The sequence below is a fragment of the Gymnoscopelus microlampas genome, assembly GCF_963454915.1.
Source record: "Gymnoscopelus microlampas genome assembly, chromosome: 19".
Lineage (NCBI taxonomy): Eukaryota > Metazoa > Chordata > Actinopteri > Myctophiformes > Myctophidae > Gymnoscopelus > Gymnoscopelus microlampas.
This window is the reverse complement of record NC_139956.1, coordinates 38226862-38246622: the sequence shown is the minus strand read 5'-3', so window position 1 is coordinate 38246622 and position 19761 is coordinate 38226862. Positions and strand designations below refer to the sequence as shown.

Below are 19761 nucleotides of genomic sequence, written 5' to 3'. Positions count from 1 at the left end.
GTTTGCATGCCTGATTATTATTATTATTTTATTTTTTTCCAAAACGATTTTTTTCCCCCCCAAAACGATACATATCGTCACGAAAACGTATCGCGATATATCAGGGGACGATATATCGCCACACCCCTACTTTGTACCATATTTAGCTACCCGCTAATTTCCATATAGTACCTCTGTAGCAGTAGTGCATAGACTACAGTACCCATGATGCATTGGCTGTATGTGATTTTCTGTTTTTTATACTAAACCTGTTGAGGTTATGTTACTCCACGGTGTCTTCTCTCCTTCATTATACAGCACCTAGTGACATTGTTCAGTTTGACACCCTGCTTGTATCTGGGTCTGCTGCAGATGGTCCTGTGAAGGAAAGGGCCATTTAGAACAGGGTTTGTCTGTATCTTTGTCCCCTCAAAAGTAGACCAGTCACGGCTCAGTTCACCTGCCTCGTGCATTCAGTGGACACAGCTCAGCTGATGCTGCTATGTGCAAAAAGCAAACCACAGCTGCTGCTATGTCACGTAGCCTACGCATGCAGTGAGCCACACAACTCAGCTGATGCTGCTAGTAGGCCTACGTGCAGACGGTGAATGTTATCAGGTTAAGTTAAGCACAAAAGGCCCACATTAGCATGTTAAAGTAGCACATCATTGGTGTTGATTTGAAGTTGAAGATAGCATATAGCCTATATCATTTAGGCTCAATTAAGTAAAATTTTTCCTTTTCACGTCACACGGTGTGACATGTCATAATTGTATACGACGGCTAAACAACAACAGCAGCAGAGCAGCCAGTAACCATCATCTCACTCATCATCACAAATACATCTTTTAATTACCACTAGCCAATGGCTTGTATGCTTTAGGCCGGTACAAGTCTGCTTCACCAGCCACTTTGATGATAAGTGATCATCCTTTGGAGGTCATTTGTCTTGTCTTTGTCCTGTTAACTACTGTATTATGATAATTCAGAATACTGTACAGATTTTTTGCCAGTGAACATGATTCCTTCCCATTGGATGTAGGCTTTGTACAGTATGTCACTGTTTGTGACAAAGTCACACCCTAGTGTTCAGACGGTAACCGGAAGGCTTGCCCCAAAATACAGTCGCCCTAATTCTTTCCGATGCCCGCTCGCCCCCAGCGGGTCTTGTATTCTTGTATTTGTTTTACTGAGGTTATAAGGTTAGGAATAAGGTTAGGTACTGTATTTTTTACTGAGGTTACGTTTAGAAATACCTGGTGGCGACCGTTCCGAGGTCGCCGGATTTGACCCGAGGCGAGCGTGTTTTGGGGCAAGCGTTCTTGTATTCGTTCAGACCTCAGTCACCATTACTGTTTGCAGGTAATAGTAGCAATTAATTCAACTTTTCCTTGTTTTGCTGGAGACCATCTGGTACTCCCCAAGGACCTCTGGGACCCCACAGAATCAGACGAGATGATGCATCTCAAGGGGTTTATCCTCCAATAAAATGTTCAAATCAAATCAAATGCCGTACTGCATCCATTCCTCTGTCATTAGGACCACACTAACATGCTCATGTTATACAAAGAAAAGGCCATGCAAAAGAAGTAATGGCAGGTCACTATCAGAGTAAGAGCAAGAGGTAGGGGGAGGACCCCACTAGAATCTCGAGAGATCACTCACACATGAGTGCACACATGTGCATGTGTGTCTGTGAATGTGCGCGAGCGCCCACCCGCCCACACACACCCACACACACACACACACACACACACACACACACACACACACACACACACACACACACACACACACACACACACACACACACACACACACACACACAGAGCTGCATGACAGCAATAACTTTGTGATGTGGTTTCATTTTATTAGGAAATTCTTTGCAATTTGGAAATTCCTAGATGTGACTGCGCTTGACAGCAGAGCTACTATGAGTCATTTCCTGTGTGACTGAAATATGCACAGCACAATACAGCCTGGGTCTTCAACAGGAACCTAGGGGGTCCTCAGAGTTACTATAGGGGGGACGCCAAATGCACCAGATCTACAAGCTCACAACACATCACAGCGCGAGGCAGCGTTTGTGAGCTTGTAGATGTTTGGTGTAGAGGGGGAAAAGATCAGACCAAGTAGGTACAGAGCCAAAGGTGAAGTTTACTAATTATTGAGGGTTTAAGTGGTTCAGTGGAAACATGAATAAAAGGAATCTAACACATATTAATAGAGCACTGAGAGCACTCCTAAGAGCACCTAAGAGCACTGATACACACACAACAAAACAAAAACAAAAACTGAACATTCACTGACTGCGTTCACTGACATTCAACCTCATGCATACATCTGTTACTACAGTATGTAATCTATAATAGTATCTGGATACTCAAAATTTCCAAAGTTGATAAAAAATGTCAAAAATAGCCAATCTACACAATGCATTTTTGTCTCATCTGTGCATGGTATATGTTCACAAAGCTGGCTTATATAATTAATGTAACCACTTCAGCCTGTGTGTGCCAGTGGGGATGGCGATGTCGCCATTAAACGTGTCATAGCTACAGACTTACAGAAATTGTACGCTTCCTCTTCCTTCATTTCCTTCTGCTCTGAATCTCACCTTCTGTATTTTGACTCCCTTTTCTAATTACATTTTCCCCGGCTCTGCCCGTTCTATTTAAAGAAAAATAAATGTTTGCACACTGTAGCTCAATTACTTTATTTTGGCACCACCTGAGTAAACGACTTTTCGAGCACACTGCTCTTCTCAGAATCAGACTGTATTGTCACATCACAGGTTTACAGGTGTGTGAAAGTGGGTGAAATTCATTTTTGTGCAAGCTCCATTTTTGGTGTTTTGAAAAGAAGAGGGGGAGGGGTCAGGGAGAGAAAGGAGAAAAATAGATCAAACAGTAAAGACAAACATCTAAGGATACATACACACAGCACAATCCAACTGCTACTACATGAGGTTAGACATAAGGTGCATAAAGGTTAGACACAAAGGTGGTGGCATTTTGGTGCCACCACCATCTTAAATGTAGTACAGATAAAGTGATCACCTAAAAAAGGCGTAATGACCATTGATGTGATTAGTTACAATTTTCAAACATACAATGTGAACATACGTAGAAATTGTTTTAAAAGTTACCAATCAGAAGTGAACATCTCAGTAAATATGAAACATCAAGCCTGGACAGCTGTCATACATTCAAAGATATCATAGAGGTGCCCCTGAATTCATATATACCAGGGCAATCTCAGTAAACATCAAGCCTGAAAGGCTGTCATAGATTCAAAGATATCATAGAGGTGCCCCTGAATTAATAAATACCAGGGCAATCTCAGTAAACATCAAGCCTGAAAGGCTGTCATAGATTCAAAGATATCATTGCGGTTCGCCTGAATTAATATATACCAGGGCAATCGCAGTTAAACATCAAGCCTGAAAGGCTGTCATAGATTCAAAGATAATGTAGAGGTGCCCCTGAAATAATAAATACTGTACCAGGGCAATCCTAGAGAATGTAGTAATGATTTGCCCTTTATCTCCCAGTTTCTCCAACAAGCAGCTGTATTACCATCGTAATTAGATTTCAGTTTTTTTTCCTTTTTGTTTTAACACTTTGTTTGACACACTTATGCATATATACCTGAAATAATCCCACCATCTATTTCTGAGTTATGCTTTTCTGAATAAATCTAGAAGGGTTGCGCTCGTTTTTCTTATACGTTTTTCTTTAAGTGCAGGGATTTTGTTCCCTTATCTGTCCAATCTCTAAATCTCTAAATCTCCAAATGCTGTCATCAATTTGGGCATGGTTGCCCTAAATAGATACAAAAAAATGTCCACATAACAGGCCAGTTTATGCTCTATCCCTCTGAAATTAATTACTCTAATGTCCTAATTTTGTCTAATTTATTGTGCTAGTGGTTCCAGAAAAAAAACTGTAGTGAGGACCATGTGCATCCCTGTTAACCCCTCCCCATAGTCAGCCAATTTGATAAAAAGCCATTAACTTTAATCCTGGCAGTACAGTAGGACTGTCATATAGGGCCGGTATACATTTAATTATCATTATCGTGAAAGCCAATGTCAACAGTCTCAATGACATAAGGCTCAGTTTCCATCACTTGGACCCTTTAGAGTGGAGTCTTCATCTGTGGTCCCTTCACACTGAAACAGAACACAGACATCAATATAACTGTAGACATTCTGCAGATAGGGAAAGGGACATTTAGTCATAGCCACTGAATGTGTTTTACATGTTTTTTGAAAATGTAATTTACTGAATAATGTGGCGCAAAGTCGATATTTTTATCTGTGATGTCATCAAGAGATCCCATGGTTCTGGTACATAAAATAAATGATCAAATAGCTGACCCACACACTTTGTGAACATCATATTGACCTTCATGTAGAGTAATGAAGTGTGTCATACACGCTCAACACTTATTATTATTATTACCCTTATTGTTATTTATATATATATGTATGTATGTATGTATGTATGTATGTATGTATGTATGTATGTATGTATGTATGTATGTATGTATGTATGTATGTATGTATGTATGTATGTATGTATGTATGTATGTATGTATGTATATGTATATGTATATATATGTATATATATATATGTATATATATATGTATATATATATATATATATATATAATTATGTTAAAGTCATGACATACATCTGAGTGTATCACTAGTATTACTAGAAATAATCGTGATCACAAAGAGTAACATGGACTCACTGTTTGGAGGAAGCGTCGGATTACTGTTTCTCCTTGGCCGAAGAGGGGAGTCTGCGTTCTCTCCATCCTCTGCAACACAACATAAGCACGTGAATTTTCTGTAGTTGTCCCAAGAATATTTGTTGTTAAAAGTGTACTGAAGTACAGTACAGTAGCAATTAGCATAGAGGGACAGGTGATGGGGCATTATTGTGGTATGGGTGATGGGGGTTAGGGGGTATGGGGATAAGGGGGGCTTTCAGGTATGATAGATGGGGCCAAACACTCAAAGGGCGCTTTTTTCTAGTTTTATCCAATCTATGAGACCTAAAACAGAATACAAGATAAACAAGTGAAATTGGAAGTGATGACACAAAGAAATGAGCAGACAATATTGGAACTGGAACACTATAAAAATTAAGATGATATATGGTTACTCTCTCCTGACTGGCTGAAATTGGCAACCCATTTGAATTTTTTCTTTTTTCTTTATTCAATTTATGGAGAGATGGGGACTCGGGAGACCACTGTTATTGGACAAACAGTCTATAGCAACCAATGCATACAATCAGAATATAGAGCTTTTGTTTTTTTAACTGTGTGCTCTCACTCAAGCCCACACTGAGAGCTTTTGTATCTCTTTTTTAGCTGTTCCAAATAAGGAAATAATGGTTTGCTGCCTTTTCAGATTTACTGTTTAAGGGTGCAGTCACACCAAACTTTTATTCTGCCTATGCGGCGGATTCTGCCAATGCTTTTCTTTTTTTAACTTAAAATTTTATCCCACGATTTTTGTAACCCATTTTTTTTCACCCGGTGCCAATTTCCTGGGCACTACACCAGTCCCCCACAGCCTGGGGAGGCCAGGGCCGAGCTCATGCTTCCTTCAGTGCATAAGAGCCAACTGACCTTCTTGTCACCTGACAGGGGGGAGTTTCCCTGATAGGACATAGCGCGTGGAAGGAACACGTTATTCCAACCAGTTCCCTTCCCCTCCATCAGGCGCCCCGGCTGTCGTGGGGGAGGCGGTATAGTGACCAGGATTACTACATGTTTTTGTGAGGGTATTAACTACCCTGGGAGACACAGGGAGAACATGAAAACTCCACACAGAGTAGGCCCTTTCGCCAACCCCACCTAGGGTATGGGCGCTGATGACGCGGAGGAGAAGACACGCCCCCAGCGCCCACAACGTCCCCAGCGGGAATCGAACCCAGGACCTTCTTGCTGTGAGGCGACAGCGATACCGACTGCGCCACCGACTGCCAATGCTTTTCAATGGGAACGGAGTGGTTTGTTGCCGGGGTTATTGATCTGACAATGTGAAGTGACTAGGCATGTAACGATTCACTCAACTCACAATACGATTCGAATCATGATATTAGGTTCACGATACGATTTTTCACATTTTTTTAAACTAAATTTGTGAAGGGCCACACATTGTACAATTGAATTGAAACTTGAAACACATAGTGCTGAATGTTAACATTTTTACAGCTGCACTGTACCTTATCACTCTGTACAAGGTTACAATGAAAAGATTACTTACAGTACATAAAACAATCCAAGTCAATGCCGTATCAACTTTTAAATGAGCCTATACATTTATACAGTAATTTTATCTTATATGCACCACTCCAAAGGTCACTGATAAAACACATTGCATTATGTTATAAATATGGACTCAAGCAGACATAAAACATTTGAGTACATACGGATGGAGGAATGCAGGTATGTACTCAAATGGTAAATATTAATTACTATTAATTGGAGTCGAGTTGGGGGGGGGTATTTTTTATTTATTTTTCATGGCTTGGCGGGCCGGATTGAGATGGTCAGAAGGCCGGGTCCGGCCCCCGGGCCGTTTGTTGCCCATGTGTAAGCTTAACTGAAATCCAACCTGACAGACATTAAAGAACCACTGATCACTTGACACTGCACATCTTTGAATCCTCAGCAATACACCAACCAAGTGTGAAGTTGATCGGATGATGGGTTCCTGAGAGCAGGGACGTGCTGGCCAATGGGAAATTTGGGACAAATCCCGAACGGCCGCTCCACTCCAGGCCGAACCAGGCCTGGAGTGTTTTAAACTTTCTTTTTTTCCTCCACTTTTTGGGTCTGGGCGGCCCACAAAGTAAATATAACTCATGTAATTGGCCCACTGGCTTGTCTCTCATCTGAATTGGCCAATCCTTTAGTAGCGCCGGCCGACATTACCTCCAGTATTTTATCATTATTGTACATTTTTCATTGTATATTTTTATTATAAATAATAAAATTGAATATTTTTATTATAAATAAAAATGTATTATAAATAAAAATATACCGCTCATCAGTTAGTATTTGGGACCTTGCCGCGCATCCGGAGCTAAAAAGAATTTCGGGCCTCTCTATCTGAGATTCCTAGGCTGAATTAGGGGCCCAGCACGTCCCTGGTTATGTGGTACCTGATATGAGTGGGCCTGGCAGAAACGTTGATCCAATGGACTGCACGATCCAATTTACACTTCCTTGCGTCCTCAGCAATACACCAGCCAAGTTTGAAGTCAATCCAAAAGGTGGTTCTAGAGATACGCAAAGACAGACAGACATACAGCGATTTGTGGAATGTATTTAGATTTGCTTTTATTTCTCTAATTATTTTATTTTTTAATGCAAAAGGTGCAAAAGGAAAGCAATTCTCAGTAAAAGCAAAATGTTTAAGCTCTCAAAAGTATTTTATTTCATGTTTGTATCTGTGGCTGAGAAATGTCAGTGAACGTTAGTTGACAATTCTGCTTTTCAGCTTAATTTACTAATTTACTTTCAGCTTTTACTAGAAAACCCTCAGATTGTATGCAGTAATTTACAAAAATGCCTTAGTTATAGGTGTTTTTAGAAAGGGCCAAATTCTCACCAGTCTGTGCAATTTTATTGTTGACATGGTGTTCCATATTCCTCATCTTCAGCTCTTCATCTTTCTGTAGTTGTTGGTCTATTCCTGTCCTGCCTAAAACAAGGATAAAGAAAACATACTTTACTGTATATAGCTTACTGACCTAGCAAAAAGAAAGGTGTTACTGCAGAGTTTCAAAAACCTTTTAGCTTGAGAGACCCCCCCCCCCCTTACCTTGAGGACCCCCCCCACACACACACACACACACACACACACACACACACACACACACACACACACACACACACACACACACACACACACCCCCACACACACACACACACACACACACACACACACACACACACACACACACACACATTGCAGCCATTGTGATGTCTCTTTTAAGGGGTCTATACTCAAGTAAATAAGTAATTACGAAGTACATTATCTTTTAAAATCAATGCACTGCTGTGTTGAAATTTAACATGAAAAATGTTTTAAAAGAATAAACACCTTTAAAAAAAATAGTGAAAATAGCATATCTACAAGCTTGACGCACTGTGAGCTTGTAGAGATAGACTATATTCTCACTATATTTGAAATAGGGCTTAAGTGGTTAATTCATAAATAAACATACTTAGTTATTGACGTCCACCCACCACTGCTGATATGCTCTCCAAAATCAAACAGTCGCACATGGCCTCACAGTTGGAGGGCCTCACAAGGCTTTTTTGGGGGGGTATTTTAATACATTTATAAATGTTAACATAATCACAATAGTTAATTCTTCTGCCTACACATACGTCATGTCCTATTAAGAGCGATTAGGAGAAGGGGATCAACGTCACGTGATGGCTTTGTTTAGCCCCAAAAAAACGTCAGCTGTTCCAAAATCGGGCCAAACAAAGGTGCTTATTGGTCAAAAACCCAGATGTGTGTCTCAAAGAATAGTCAAAGCAACTGTCAGGCAACAGGGCTCCCCAGCCCCAGGTGATGATAGGAATGGTGAAGAGACAGACCGTTACGCACCACGTTCTGTGCGCAATGGTGCACCACTGTGGGCCACTGTCTAACAGTGGGTTGGGACCCATATGTGGGTCACGGACCAATGTTTATGGGTCGCGACTCGCAAGTTAATATCTCCTTTTTTCCTGCTTCCTACATTAAAAAATATATATATTATTTTCCCCGGTAAAGACCGCCTTCAAACAATAGCGGCAGCCTGCATGCTGCATCGTTTGAAGAACTTTAGGAAGGATATAACGAATAGAAGATGAAAACATGTCTGTCTGTCTGTCTGTCTGTCTGTCTGTCTGTCTGCATGCAGACCCGTCAAGCCATGTGCAAAGACTGCGTCCAGAACTGACGTGCGCGCAGCGAGAGGGTAACTAACAGGATAGGTGGGCATTAGGTAGGCCTAGTTACTATAGGGACATCTGGGCACCTCGATGTACAATTGGCTTGTCCAAAACCAAAATGTCAAAAAATACAATATTTGAAAAACGGTCTTAACTAAAGTAAAGTAAATAGGCCTACATGATTTAGAACATGCTTAAACATTCGACAATTAAGGTCTAATATTTCTACAATTGCTACAAATTGCTACAAAACCTGCATATCCAGTCATTTTCATAAACAATAAGTTGAAGGATAAAAGTCTGATAATGATATCCCAAGCGTACATGTTCACATCATGTATAGGCTTCTATACATGACTTATCATTATTATTATTATTATTATTATTATTATTATTATTATTATTATTATTATCAACCGTGCATGTTCACATCATCATGTATATGCTACTTTACATGACTTATTATTATTATTATTATTATTATTATTATTATTATTATTATTATCTACCGTGCATGTTCACATCATGTATGCTTTACATTACTTATTATTATTAATATTATTATGTACCGTGCATGTTCATATCATGCATACTTTACATTACTTATTATTATTATTATTATTATTATTATAATGATGTACCGTGCATGTTCACATCATGTATAGCCTACTTTACATTTACTTAAGACCATTTTTCAAATATTTTTTTTTTTTACATTTTGGACAAAATAGTCAATTTTACATCGAGGTGCCAAGAAGTCCCTGGTGCCCACCTATCCTGTATCCGCAGCGAGACATGACGCTTTTTTACCTTCCCATACACAATAAAATAATGCGCTCGGCGTGCCAGTCAAGTCCGCTTTCACGTAACCTATAGGCTATATCTTGCATGGTAGGCTACATCATTATTAGACCAAAATTTACAATCAATGTCTTTTTTATCCCCGAAATGACTGGATATCACAGGCTTTTCAGCAATTTGGTACAATTGTAGAAGTATTGGGCTTTAAATGTAATTAAAAAATATTATGTATTTGGCCCCTGATTTCATGTTAATGTAAATATAAAATCAAATATAAAATTTATGAAATGTATGATTTTGTTTTAATGAATACAAAATAAATAAATGGTGCCCAGAAATACCTGGGCACCATTTATTCTCTGACGCGTAACTATACCGTGACGCAGGCAACGCAGTTGCGTTGGGGCCCAGAGTCATTTGGGGCTCACCCGTGCATGCCGTCGGTAAAATAAAAATAATAAAACAATAACATTTCATAGACCTGGGCAGCCCAGGCTGGGCTGTTTGCTTGTTTCCCTCGCAAAATCTGGTGACACTGGAAGCCAGAAGAGGCAAGGTACACGTTCATCTATTCTACGCCGCTGTCGGCTGCCGCTGCATGTCCTCTTGGTTTATAGACCGAAATGCGCAGTTTGGGCTGTTTTTTTTCGTCTACGGCGACCACCCCGCACACTGTTGCCTCGTCGCCGCCGATTCACTTTCTGACTCAGTCAGAAAGTGCTTTTGAGTGTAAAGAGCGGTTTCTCTTGTTCGTTCCATTTTAATTAGTGTATCACTCACTTTCATCACGTCGCTTGTTGATAAGTTGGATAATTGTTGTAGGCTACCTCTCCCCCCGCTCCGTCAGGTGCCGGCAGATGACGACACCGGTGAATATTGGCCAATAGACCAATTATTTGTTTACTAACATTTAGACTGGACGCACAGGTGATTGTTTCACGCAATCAATTTCCAACCTGTTGTTTCGGGGTGCGCTGGTTTCAGCACACCCCGACCCCCTCTTGTGTGTTGGCTAGTGAGGCGCGTCCTAGCGAGAGCTGATAGAATGGGTTTGATTGCGCGCATACTGGTTGCACGCATACTGGTTCGGTTCTCATCAGTGTGACGTCGTCTGTTAAGGGGTCTATATGGTTGATTCTTATTTCTTACCTTTTTCCGCACATCGTATCCAAACAGTAAAGGTAGTCCTCCTGCTCTCCAACGTTTAAAAATTTAGCGGTAAATATATATTTAAGTAATGGGTTAAAAACAAGGTTTAAATCGCCTTTTTAGTCAGCCTGTGGCCATGTTTTCCCAATGCAATCTTAAGGAGGCAGTACAGCGCATGCGGGCGGGGGTTGACTGCCACAGGCTGACAAAAAAAGCGATTTAAACGCTTGATTCAACCCGTCGCTTGGATTTTCTTGACCGCTAAAATTTTAAACATCTAAGAGCATGGGGAAATACCTTTACTTTATGGATACTATGTGCAGAAAAAGGTAAAAATCAACCATATTGGCCAATATTCGCCGGTGTCGTCGTCTGCCTGCACCCGACGCTGTGGGACCTCATCTCAGAGCGGAGGGAGAGGTTCCGATTAAAGCTGGTTGTCTGTCTGTTGATGTTGTTGTATGATGAAAAATAATATAGGCCTACGTGGAGCCTAATCACAAACAATTAAAGACTGAGTGTATTTTAAAAAGAGATGATCTTACCTTTCATAATGTTTGAGCATTTAGATTTGAATTGAACAAAACGAGAAACAAACTTCAACTCCCGAGCGCTCATCATGGCCACATACGCCGCCATCGTTAAGCCAAAACTCTTCCTGTTGGGAAATGCTTCCCTGTGTGAACGATTGTCGATGCAGACGCTAGCTAAGGTCCGCCCTATTCTCTCTTTTTTTAATAGTGCACCTTAATATGGTAAACTACGTCGCTTAGGGGACCAGGCGCCATGCCCATGCAGTGATCACGCGTGACGCGTCACCAGGCACGACACCACCCACCCAGCCAGCCAGCCACCTGCACGCACGCACGCGCGCACGCGCGCACACACACACACACACACACACACACACACACACACACACACACACACACACACACACACACACACACACACACACACACACACACACACACACACACACACACACACACACACACAGCTGTATCAGAACACTGCCAGTGCCATGCTTTCACTTTCATGGGTCTGGCACAGCATTTCTTGGAAATGGTGTGATCTGCTGTATGTAGGGCTATACAGTACAGTTTCTGTCCCCCTTAACTGGAAGAAACGTGGGGACCCCCGGGGGTCCTGGGGAGCAGCGGAGGGATGATTTTGGGGGGCTCCCCCCCCAGATAACAGTTAAGTGACAATTTAAGGACCTTTTAATACAAAAAAAGAAAGAAAGACCATACATCAAAAGTAATCGACAAACTATACTATAAAAACTGGTCAAACATTGGTCAAATTGTCAAATATAAGAAAGAGGCAACACATGTGCTTGCAGAACTGCTATTTTCACAATATTTATCTGTGGAACTTGTGCATTTCCAAGTGCTTGTCAGGGTGGCGGGTCCCACTTATAGAGCAGTGGTTCTCAACCTTTTCAGGCACCATCTGCCTCAACCTGTTGGAGAGAGAGAGAGAGAGACACACACACACACGCACGCACGCACGCACGCACGCACGCACCCACACACACACACACACACACACACACACACACACACACACACACACACACACACACACACACACACACACACACACACACACACACACACACACAGGGGGAGGTACAACCACATTCAAGTAGGCTAGTAGTAACAACAACGATAATAAATGTAATAGTGTATAATGGTGTAATATAATATAGTATAACAATAATGTTAGTATATAATGGTAAATATAAGAATAATATGAAGAAAAAAAATCTGCTAGCCCAGGGGTTTTCAACTGATTTTGACCCAGGGACCACCATCCTGACTAAGAGCAACTTGGGGACCACCACTATTGTGCGTGGTGGGTCCATCATAGACCCACCCCACACAATAGTGGTGGGGGGTTCATGCACCACAGGGAGCTGGAGAAAATAGCTATAATATCAATATAATATCTAATAAAATACAGTGATTTTGTTTGAATATGATGGAATATGATTAAGGATTACTGTGATTATGGTAAGCTCACATTTCATATCACACACACACACACACACACCATACAGTAAGAACTCCTGTAAGTTATTAAAAGTTTTTTTTTTTTTAAACCTGTGCTAGCCTACCAAGGTCACATTGCAATGCTTTGTGAGCGTGGAGCTGCACCATTTGTTTGTTTGTTTGTTTATTTGGATCCCCATTAGCTACTACCTTAGCAGCAGCTACTCTTCCTGGGGTCCACACAGAAATAAATGAGTTACATTACAGTACATTACATTACATGAAAACATTTTACATCACAGTATCAAAAAAATAATGTTAAACACTTAAAATACAACCAAAATGGAAAATATTAATCAATCTTGATTATATGGTGTAGTAGAGTTGTGATGGAAGACTTTGCAGCTCTGTCATTGCTCTATACATTACTGTGTGTTGCATTGTATTCGTTTTTGAAATGGGAAGTGTGAAAAACCTTGTGATGAATGTCTGGTGTTGTAGGTGTGTTCATCTGAGCTAAACTTCAACCTGCCATACACAGCCGGGACGTGATGATTTACGATTCTGTCCCTAACGGTATGCAACTTTAACGACTTGACTTTACACTAGTCGGCTGAAATGGACTTCACAACACTCAGCACACTCACTTATACTTGTATTGTATAGGTGTTGTTCTGTAATGTCAGTGCTACTTATTGTTATTTCTTGCCTTTGTATTGTTGTATACGACAGTACTTTCCTTACTCTGTACCTGTAACTCTGTAACTCTCAACTGCTGTGCTGTGCTGCCTCTGGGCGACTGAAATTCCCCCGTGGGATCAGAGGTGCATCACAGTGTCTCCGTCGATTTTAGGGAAGGTTTTTAGCGGAGTCGTCAACCTCTTACGAGTTGGGTTTGAGAACAGAGCATCTGCATTCCAGAGTGGGCGGGATTATCGGGACTGTTGTAAAATGATGTAAAATATTGGATGATCAGATGATCAGATGCTCTCCTATAGTACTACTTGATAGTGAGAATATGTTGCCATAGTCATTCCTCATACCAGAAACAACATGCACTCACCACAAGTAACTACTGTGTTGCCAATGACTGTAACATTAACTCTCCCAAGCATAAATGATTCTATATTGTACTACCACAGACGTCACATGGGATCTCTATAGAAGACAAATGGAGCACCACATTCTCAGAATATCCAATGCAGTTACCCACTACCATGTGACCGATCAACTAAATATGGAAATACAGGGGTCCCTGATGTTGTCAAAAAGGCTTACATCATGTTGTTGATGTTCCATTATGCTACTACTTACATTATTAGTGCAGCGGCACAAATGTTACACAAAGCTTGGCCAACCTGTAAAGCCAATGGGTTGGGTTGGCCAATCAGGGAAACCGATGGCTACACCAGGCCCGGCGTCACGGGGAGCGTCCCCACAACTGCACCATCTCGCCCCCTAAGTCAAGCCAGTTAAAAAAACAAACCTACTGGTACTTTTTATTTAATAATGCTTCGGCGTCAAGCCTTCCTCAGCGTGTTAAGAAAGTGGTCAGTTCTGTTGTGTGTACCAGGAGGGACTGATAGACAGACATGACAAGGACTCAGGGCCGTGTTTATGCACAGGCAATGTAGGCACATGCCTATGTCTTGTCGGGGGGGGGGGGGGGGGGCGAAAAATGCCCCCCCAAAAAAGTGTTTTTTCTTTTTTTTTTAAATTAAATAACATAAGCCTAACCTAACCCTAACCCTAACCCTAAAACCGAAATAAAGTAACAAAGAAATGCATGCCGAAAACTGTCCGTTGCCTAGGGCGCATTTTGACATTAACACGGCCCTGCAAGGACTTCAGCTGCTTCAACTTAAAAATAAAAAAAATCATGCACGCCCCCTACTCAGGATTCCAATTCAAAAGTAGTAAAAATAGCAGATCTACAACCTCAAAACGTGTCGCACTGCGACGCATTTTGAGCTTGTAGATCGGCTATTTTTGATACTTTTGTGTGACATAGAATGGCGAATTTACGAAAAAAGTTAGAATACGGAGATACTGCTGATTGGCAATGCGCTCCCATGTTCAATGCATTTCTGCATTTACGTGTGTAGAGATATTTTTGTCATGCAGCCTTGCAGAGGACAAAAATATCAGAGTCTAGGCCTTACTTTACAGTGAGTTTCTGGATGGAGCTCGATGTGTGAAACCCACAGTGAGTCTTAACAGCTATTGAGAATTCTGTCACTTGCCCTGATATCAGCTATAAATGTACTGTATATCTACCACATTATTTAAATGCTGGCTGCAGGTTGACAAAAGTTTAGAAGTGATACTGTAAGTAGCCCTCAGAGATGTAGAGACCACAAGGGACTTTCCACTCTGTCACGTACCAAGAAGAGTTTTTTTTACACAGGAAATGTGGTCTGTACATTACACCACACCACACAATGTTATTCTCACATACTGTATCTCACTTGTTTTTAAGTCACACCAACATTTTCTTAAGTCACACACAGTAAAGAAACCTTTGAGAAACACTCATTCAGCATCATGCATAGAAGAAATACAGAACTATTTAATTGTAACCTTTTTTATAATAAGACATATCATTAGTTAATTACATAATGATAGTACAATAAAAATAACATAGAATAGAATCATATTACAATAGCATATTTATTTTATTCATAAAGGCTGTTGAAAAGGTAAAGCTATTTTGCAAATTGAATTATAAAGCATTATGAAACAATTAAAATGAAGTAATATTAAAAGAGTCAGCAAGGTACAGTAAATGGGTGACAAATCATACTGGTGTGATAAATAGAGAACACTGTGATGTTTGATTTCAACTTTTTGGTCATAAGAAAAATAATTAAGTAATAAGGTTGGTAAAATAAAAATAAACAATTCTAGAATAGTATAGAATGTCCTGAATATATTTTATTAATAAAACCTGATGCAAAAGTAAAGCTATTTTCAATGCTAAAGGAATTATTATAATTGTGGCATTATAAAGCATTAGGGACATTTGAAATTAAGTAATATGAAAAGATTCAGCAAGCTACACTAGTGATGGGTTATTTGTCCACATGCTGACATGATGTCAAACTAGAAAAAGTGCTCCTCGGAGCTCAGGTCTCCGCCAGATCAGGTAGGTTATTGTGGGCCAGCAATGTACGGAATTCGCCAATCAGGATGGAATAAGAAAAATCGGACAGATCCGACTTGATCACATGACTATAGAGATAATGTGTACCGCTTTGCGTGATGTATGGATAAAATATGTAGTAGTAATATAAAAGAAGATTTGTTTTGCAAAAATCGGCCTCCTGGTGGCGCAATAACAGGCCGATTGTAAGGGGAAAAAAACACCCTGGGAGTGTGCGTGCACAGTTTCGCTGCCATCCGGCCAACAGTGCCGGAGTTTAGCTGTTCACAGACAGGGTGCAAAACACAGTGGAGACAATTAATTGTGTCTATTTTCTTATCATGTAGATGATGGTTAAGATGAGGACGCAGCAGAGCACAACTCCAGTTCTGCTGATGGAGAGAAACACCAGGATCTTCATCTGGTGACAACAGTCATCTTCCTCACCTTCCCCACCCACTATATCCCCACATGAAGCCACAGCATAGTTAATACCAGCAGTTTTGACAGTACAGTTCAGAGAGTCTCCAGGCTGGACTGACTTCTCCGGAGGTTGCTGGACAATGGCTTGGATGATGGATGAGGAACCTTTCACATGGAGCATGATCCCTTCTTTGAACTGAACTTCACAATACTCTGCCATCCCACAGTAATACATTGCAGAATCTGACAACTGCACATCTGAGATCTTGATATTTATTCCTTCTCCTCGGACCACGGATAAGCGGGGATCATTCGTAAATTTCTCTGACAAAGAAGCTTTCTCTTTATACCTGATCTGGGATGCTAACAGCTCAGGTATATCTCCGAAACTTTGCTTGTACCAGTAGAAGCTCTTGTCGTTATTTTGATCAAAGCAGTGCAACGTCACGTTGTTTCCAACGGCGGCCATTATGAAACCCTTCTGCTGTTCTAGCACTGATAACTGAGCAAAATGAACTGTAAACAGAAATATAATGAATGTAAATATATGATTTTAAAAAATCATTTAAGAACGGATATTTGTTTTGCTTGTACAAAAGGTTTAAAAAAAAAGGATATTTTACCTTCTCTCCATAGAAGTAGACACATTATCTGCAGGATGATCTTTGATGCTGCCATCTCTTTAAGTCTGTCAGCATCTTTAAGTTTGTCTCTTGAGTGGAAAGAGTTTACGCGGATGTACAGTAGACCACATCTTAAGACGAGTGTGTGGCTGTGTGTGATTGGCCAAACTGATTGCTTTGTCTTGCATGATGTCATGAGAGACTGGCAACAAATCTACAAGTGATCCATGCATTGTACTTGGAACATGGTAGGCTTAAGTGTGCAGTATGCTGATGGTAGAGAAATCAACTAGTTTATTATTACAACTGTAGGGATATACTCCACCACAGAATTCTAGCAGCTAGTGCTTTTGATGCATGTATGCAGTGCACACTCTGAATCACACTTCATATGATTTCCAGGTTTTATTTATTGTCTCTGCCAGGCTGAAGGCGTGGCCAAGAATATGTTTTCGCCTCTTGATTGGCAATGATTGGCTTCCAAAGTTTGCAGGAGTGGCCCGTTTTGTACAAAATGCCTAAAATCATGAACTGATTGCCATGAAACTTTGCATGCACATCCCCACTAGGCCAAGGAAGAAATGCCACCCTCAATTTTTCAAATCGGCCTGATGGTGGCGCTAAGTTCGATTCACGTGTTGGCCTATAACTGGACCGATCGGCATGAGACTTTGCACACACACTCCCTAGAGGCCAAGAAAATTCTCTGCCCCACATTTCTCACATCAGCCAGTTATAGCGCCACCATGAGACAGAATTTTGCTACACATATTTTTTGTTACTATTCCTACAGATTTTGTCCTTTATACATTATATCTGTATTTATGTTTTGCACGCGCATTCCCACTATAAGCCAAGGAAAAACCTCCTCCCCAAATGTTTTAAATCTCCTCATAGTTGCGCTACAACAGTCCACTTCAGGTTTTGGCCTCTAACTCTTGAATTGTAGGTTTTACAATCAACATTCTTTTTCCCCTGGATTCCTTGGATCATGATGCAACTTTTAGGCCCTTTTGTGCCAGATGAAATTTTCTGCCATAGTGAAAACACACTTTTTGCTACTACTCCTACATTTTGACCAGAACTCACACAGATCGGTACAGTTATCTCTGGGGTCATGTGTTCAAGATGTATGAGTTAGATTTTTAAGATCCCATTCTATGTGGCGTAAAAGTGGGCTCTGAGGAGCACACTTTTCTAGTTTGACCTAATTCCTCTTTTAATGTTCTCCCACCAGGTTGTTTCTCTGATTATGATTTTCTTATTTGTTTTTTAATACAAGGACCAGAATGAAGACAACCTCCATTATGCTGCTGTGAGTCACAGCAAGAGGAGACAACCAAAACCACAGAGGAACAACATGGACAAAGATACCGATGGATCTGTTTTTTCCTTATCACCCACGCGAAGTACCGGTAACTTTCATAAAAGGCGACAAAGAAAAAACAGACTCAGAACACAGGCAGCCATTGGATGTAGTGAAATATCTTGTATTCAGACAGAGAGAGTATGGAAGGTTACAGTATCAACAGGTGTTAACGCATCATCGGTCGTCGTCTCTCTCCCACATAGCACGCCAAGACTGGACTTTTACATGGCCCGTTATCAGTTAGGTAACATAAACAATGACATCATAGGATGTGACATAGATGAGTTTCCGGGCGAAGGTGGACTTCTTGGATTGGATGAGAGTGATGATTACGTCGTCGTCAGATGAGGATGATGATGGTAGATGATGAAGATGATGATGATAGATGATGAAGATGATGATGATGGTGTGACAGTTTATCTTTGGACAAACAGCGTCCACATGTCTCAAACAACACGTTGGCCTCGGCTCTGACCGGTCACTGGTCAGTGGTGACTTCGTGACACTGCGAGAAGGGTTATGCATTGGAGAAGAACACCGAGATATAGTGTTCTCAAAACAACAGATAGTCACAGAAAGCCTGTAGCTAGTTTGACCTTGCATAGACAGAGAGAGAATAGGAGAGTACAGAAGCACATTTAACATGACTGGATTAGGCCAATATAACACCATTATATTAATTTGACATTTAAAGCAGGTTTAGGACACTAGACAAATTATGATCAATCAAGATAACGAGATTCTAACTCTATCAGATACTGTATACGGTACCAAAGAAGGTTAATTTAGGAAGATACACCATCCCAATTGAAGCCACTAGAGGCAAAATGGTACACAAATCCTACAAATGGTCTCCTAAGTGGGCGCCGGCGTCTGACCCCAAATCTCGCAAACGTCCTATGTTCAAGATTCACTTTATTTGTCATTTACATGTTTGCACATGAAAAGAAAATCATACTCTGGACCAGCAGTGTACAATAAAATAACTATCAGTAAATAAACAATACGCATAAAATCATCAAGTGCAGTGCAATTAAAACTGAGCAGCATATTAAAAAACAGTAGCATTCGCGTCGAACAGTTCATGGGCCAGGTGAGTTGGGTCCTCCATAATGCAGGCCGCAGTGCACTGCACCTGCTGATGTAGATGTAGGGAGACTAGTGTGGGTGATCTTCTGGGTGTTTTTCACCACCCTCTGCAGCGCCTTCTTGTCAGCAGCAGAGCAGTTCCCATGCCAGGTGGTGATGGAGAATGTGAGAGTACTCTCCACCACACACCCGTAGAAAGCCTCCAGCACT

General features: G+C 40.9%; 1 protein-coding gene across 1 annotated transcript; it reads right to left on the bottom strand.

Annotated features, from left to right (window-relative positions):
- Positions 1 to 2679: 2679 nt before the first annotated feature.
- Positions 2680 to 11608, bottom strand: LOC311035002 (uncharacterized protein). The gene is made up of 5 exons (XM_084043057.1): positions 11454 to 11608; positions 7619 to 7711; positions 7170 to 7286; positions 4741 to 4809; positions 2680 to 4153 (listed from the first exon to the last, which is right to left on the bottom strand). The coding sequence occupies exons 1-5, from the start codon at positions 11545 to 11547 to the stop codon at positions 4149 to 4151; spliced, it is 378 nt and encodes a 125-aa protein (XP_083899183.1). The 5' UTR covers positions 11548 to 11608; the 3' UTR covers positions 2680 to 4148.
- Positions 11609 to 19761: the final 8153 nt, after the last annotated feature.

Excerpts from the sequence above, each read along its gene's own strand:
- LOC311035002 (XM_084043057.1), bottom strand. The coding sequence starts at position 11,547 with ATGGCGGCGTATGTGGCCATGATGAGCGCTCGGGAGTTGAAGTTTGTT. Across the intron at positions 7,712-11,453 it reads ATGCTCAAACATTATGAAAG|GCAGGACAGGAATAGACCAA; the intron begins GTAAGATCATCT and ends TCCTTGTTTTAG. Across the intron at positions 7,287-7,618 it reads CAATAAAATTGCACAGACTG|AACCACCTTTTGGATTGACT; the intron begins GTGAGAATTTGG and ends GCGTATCTCTAG.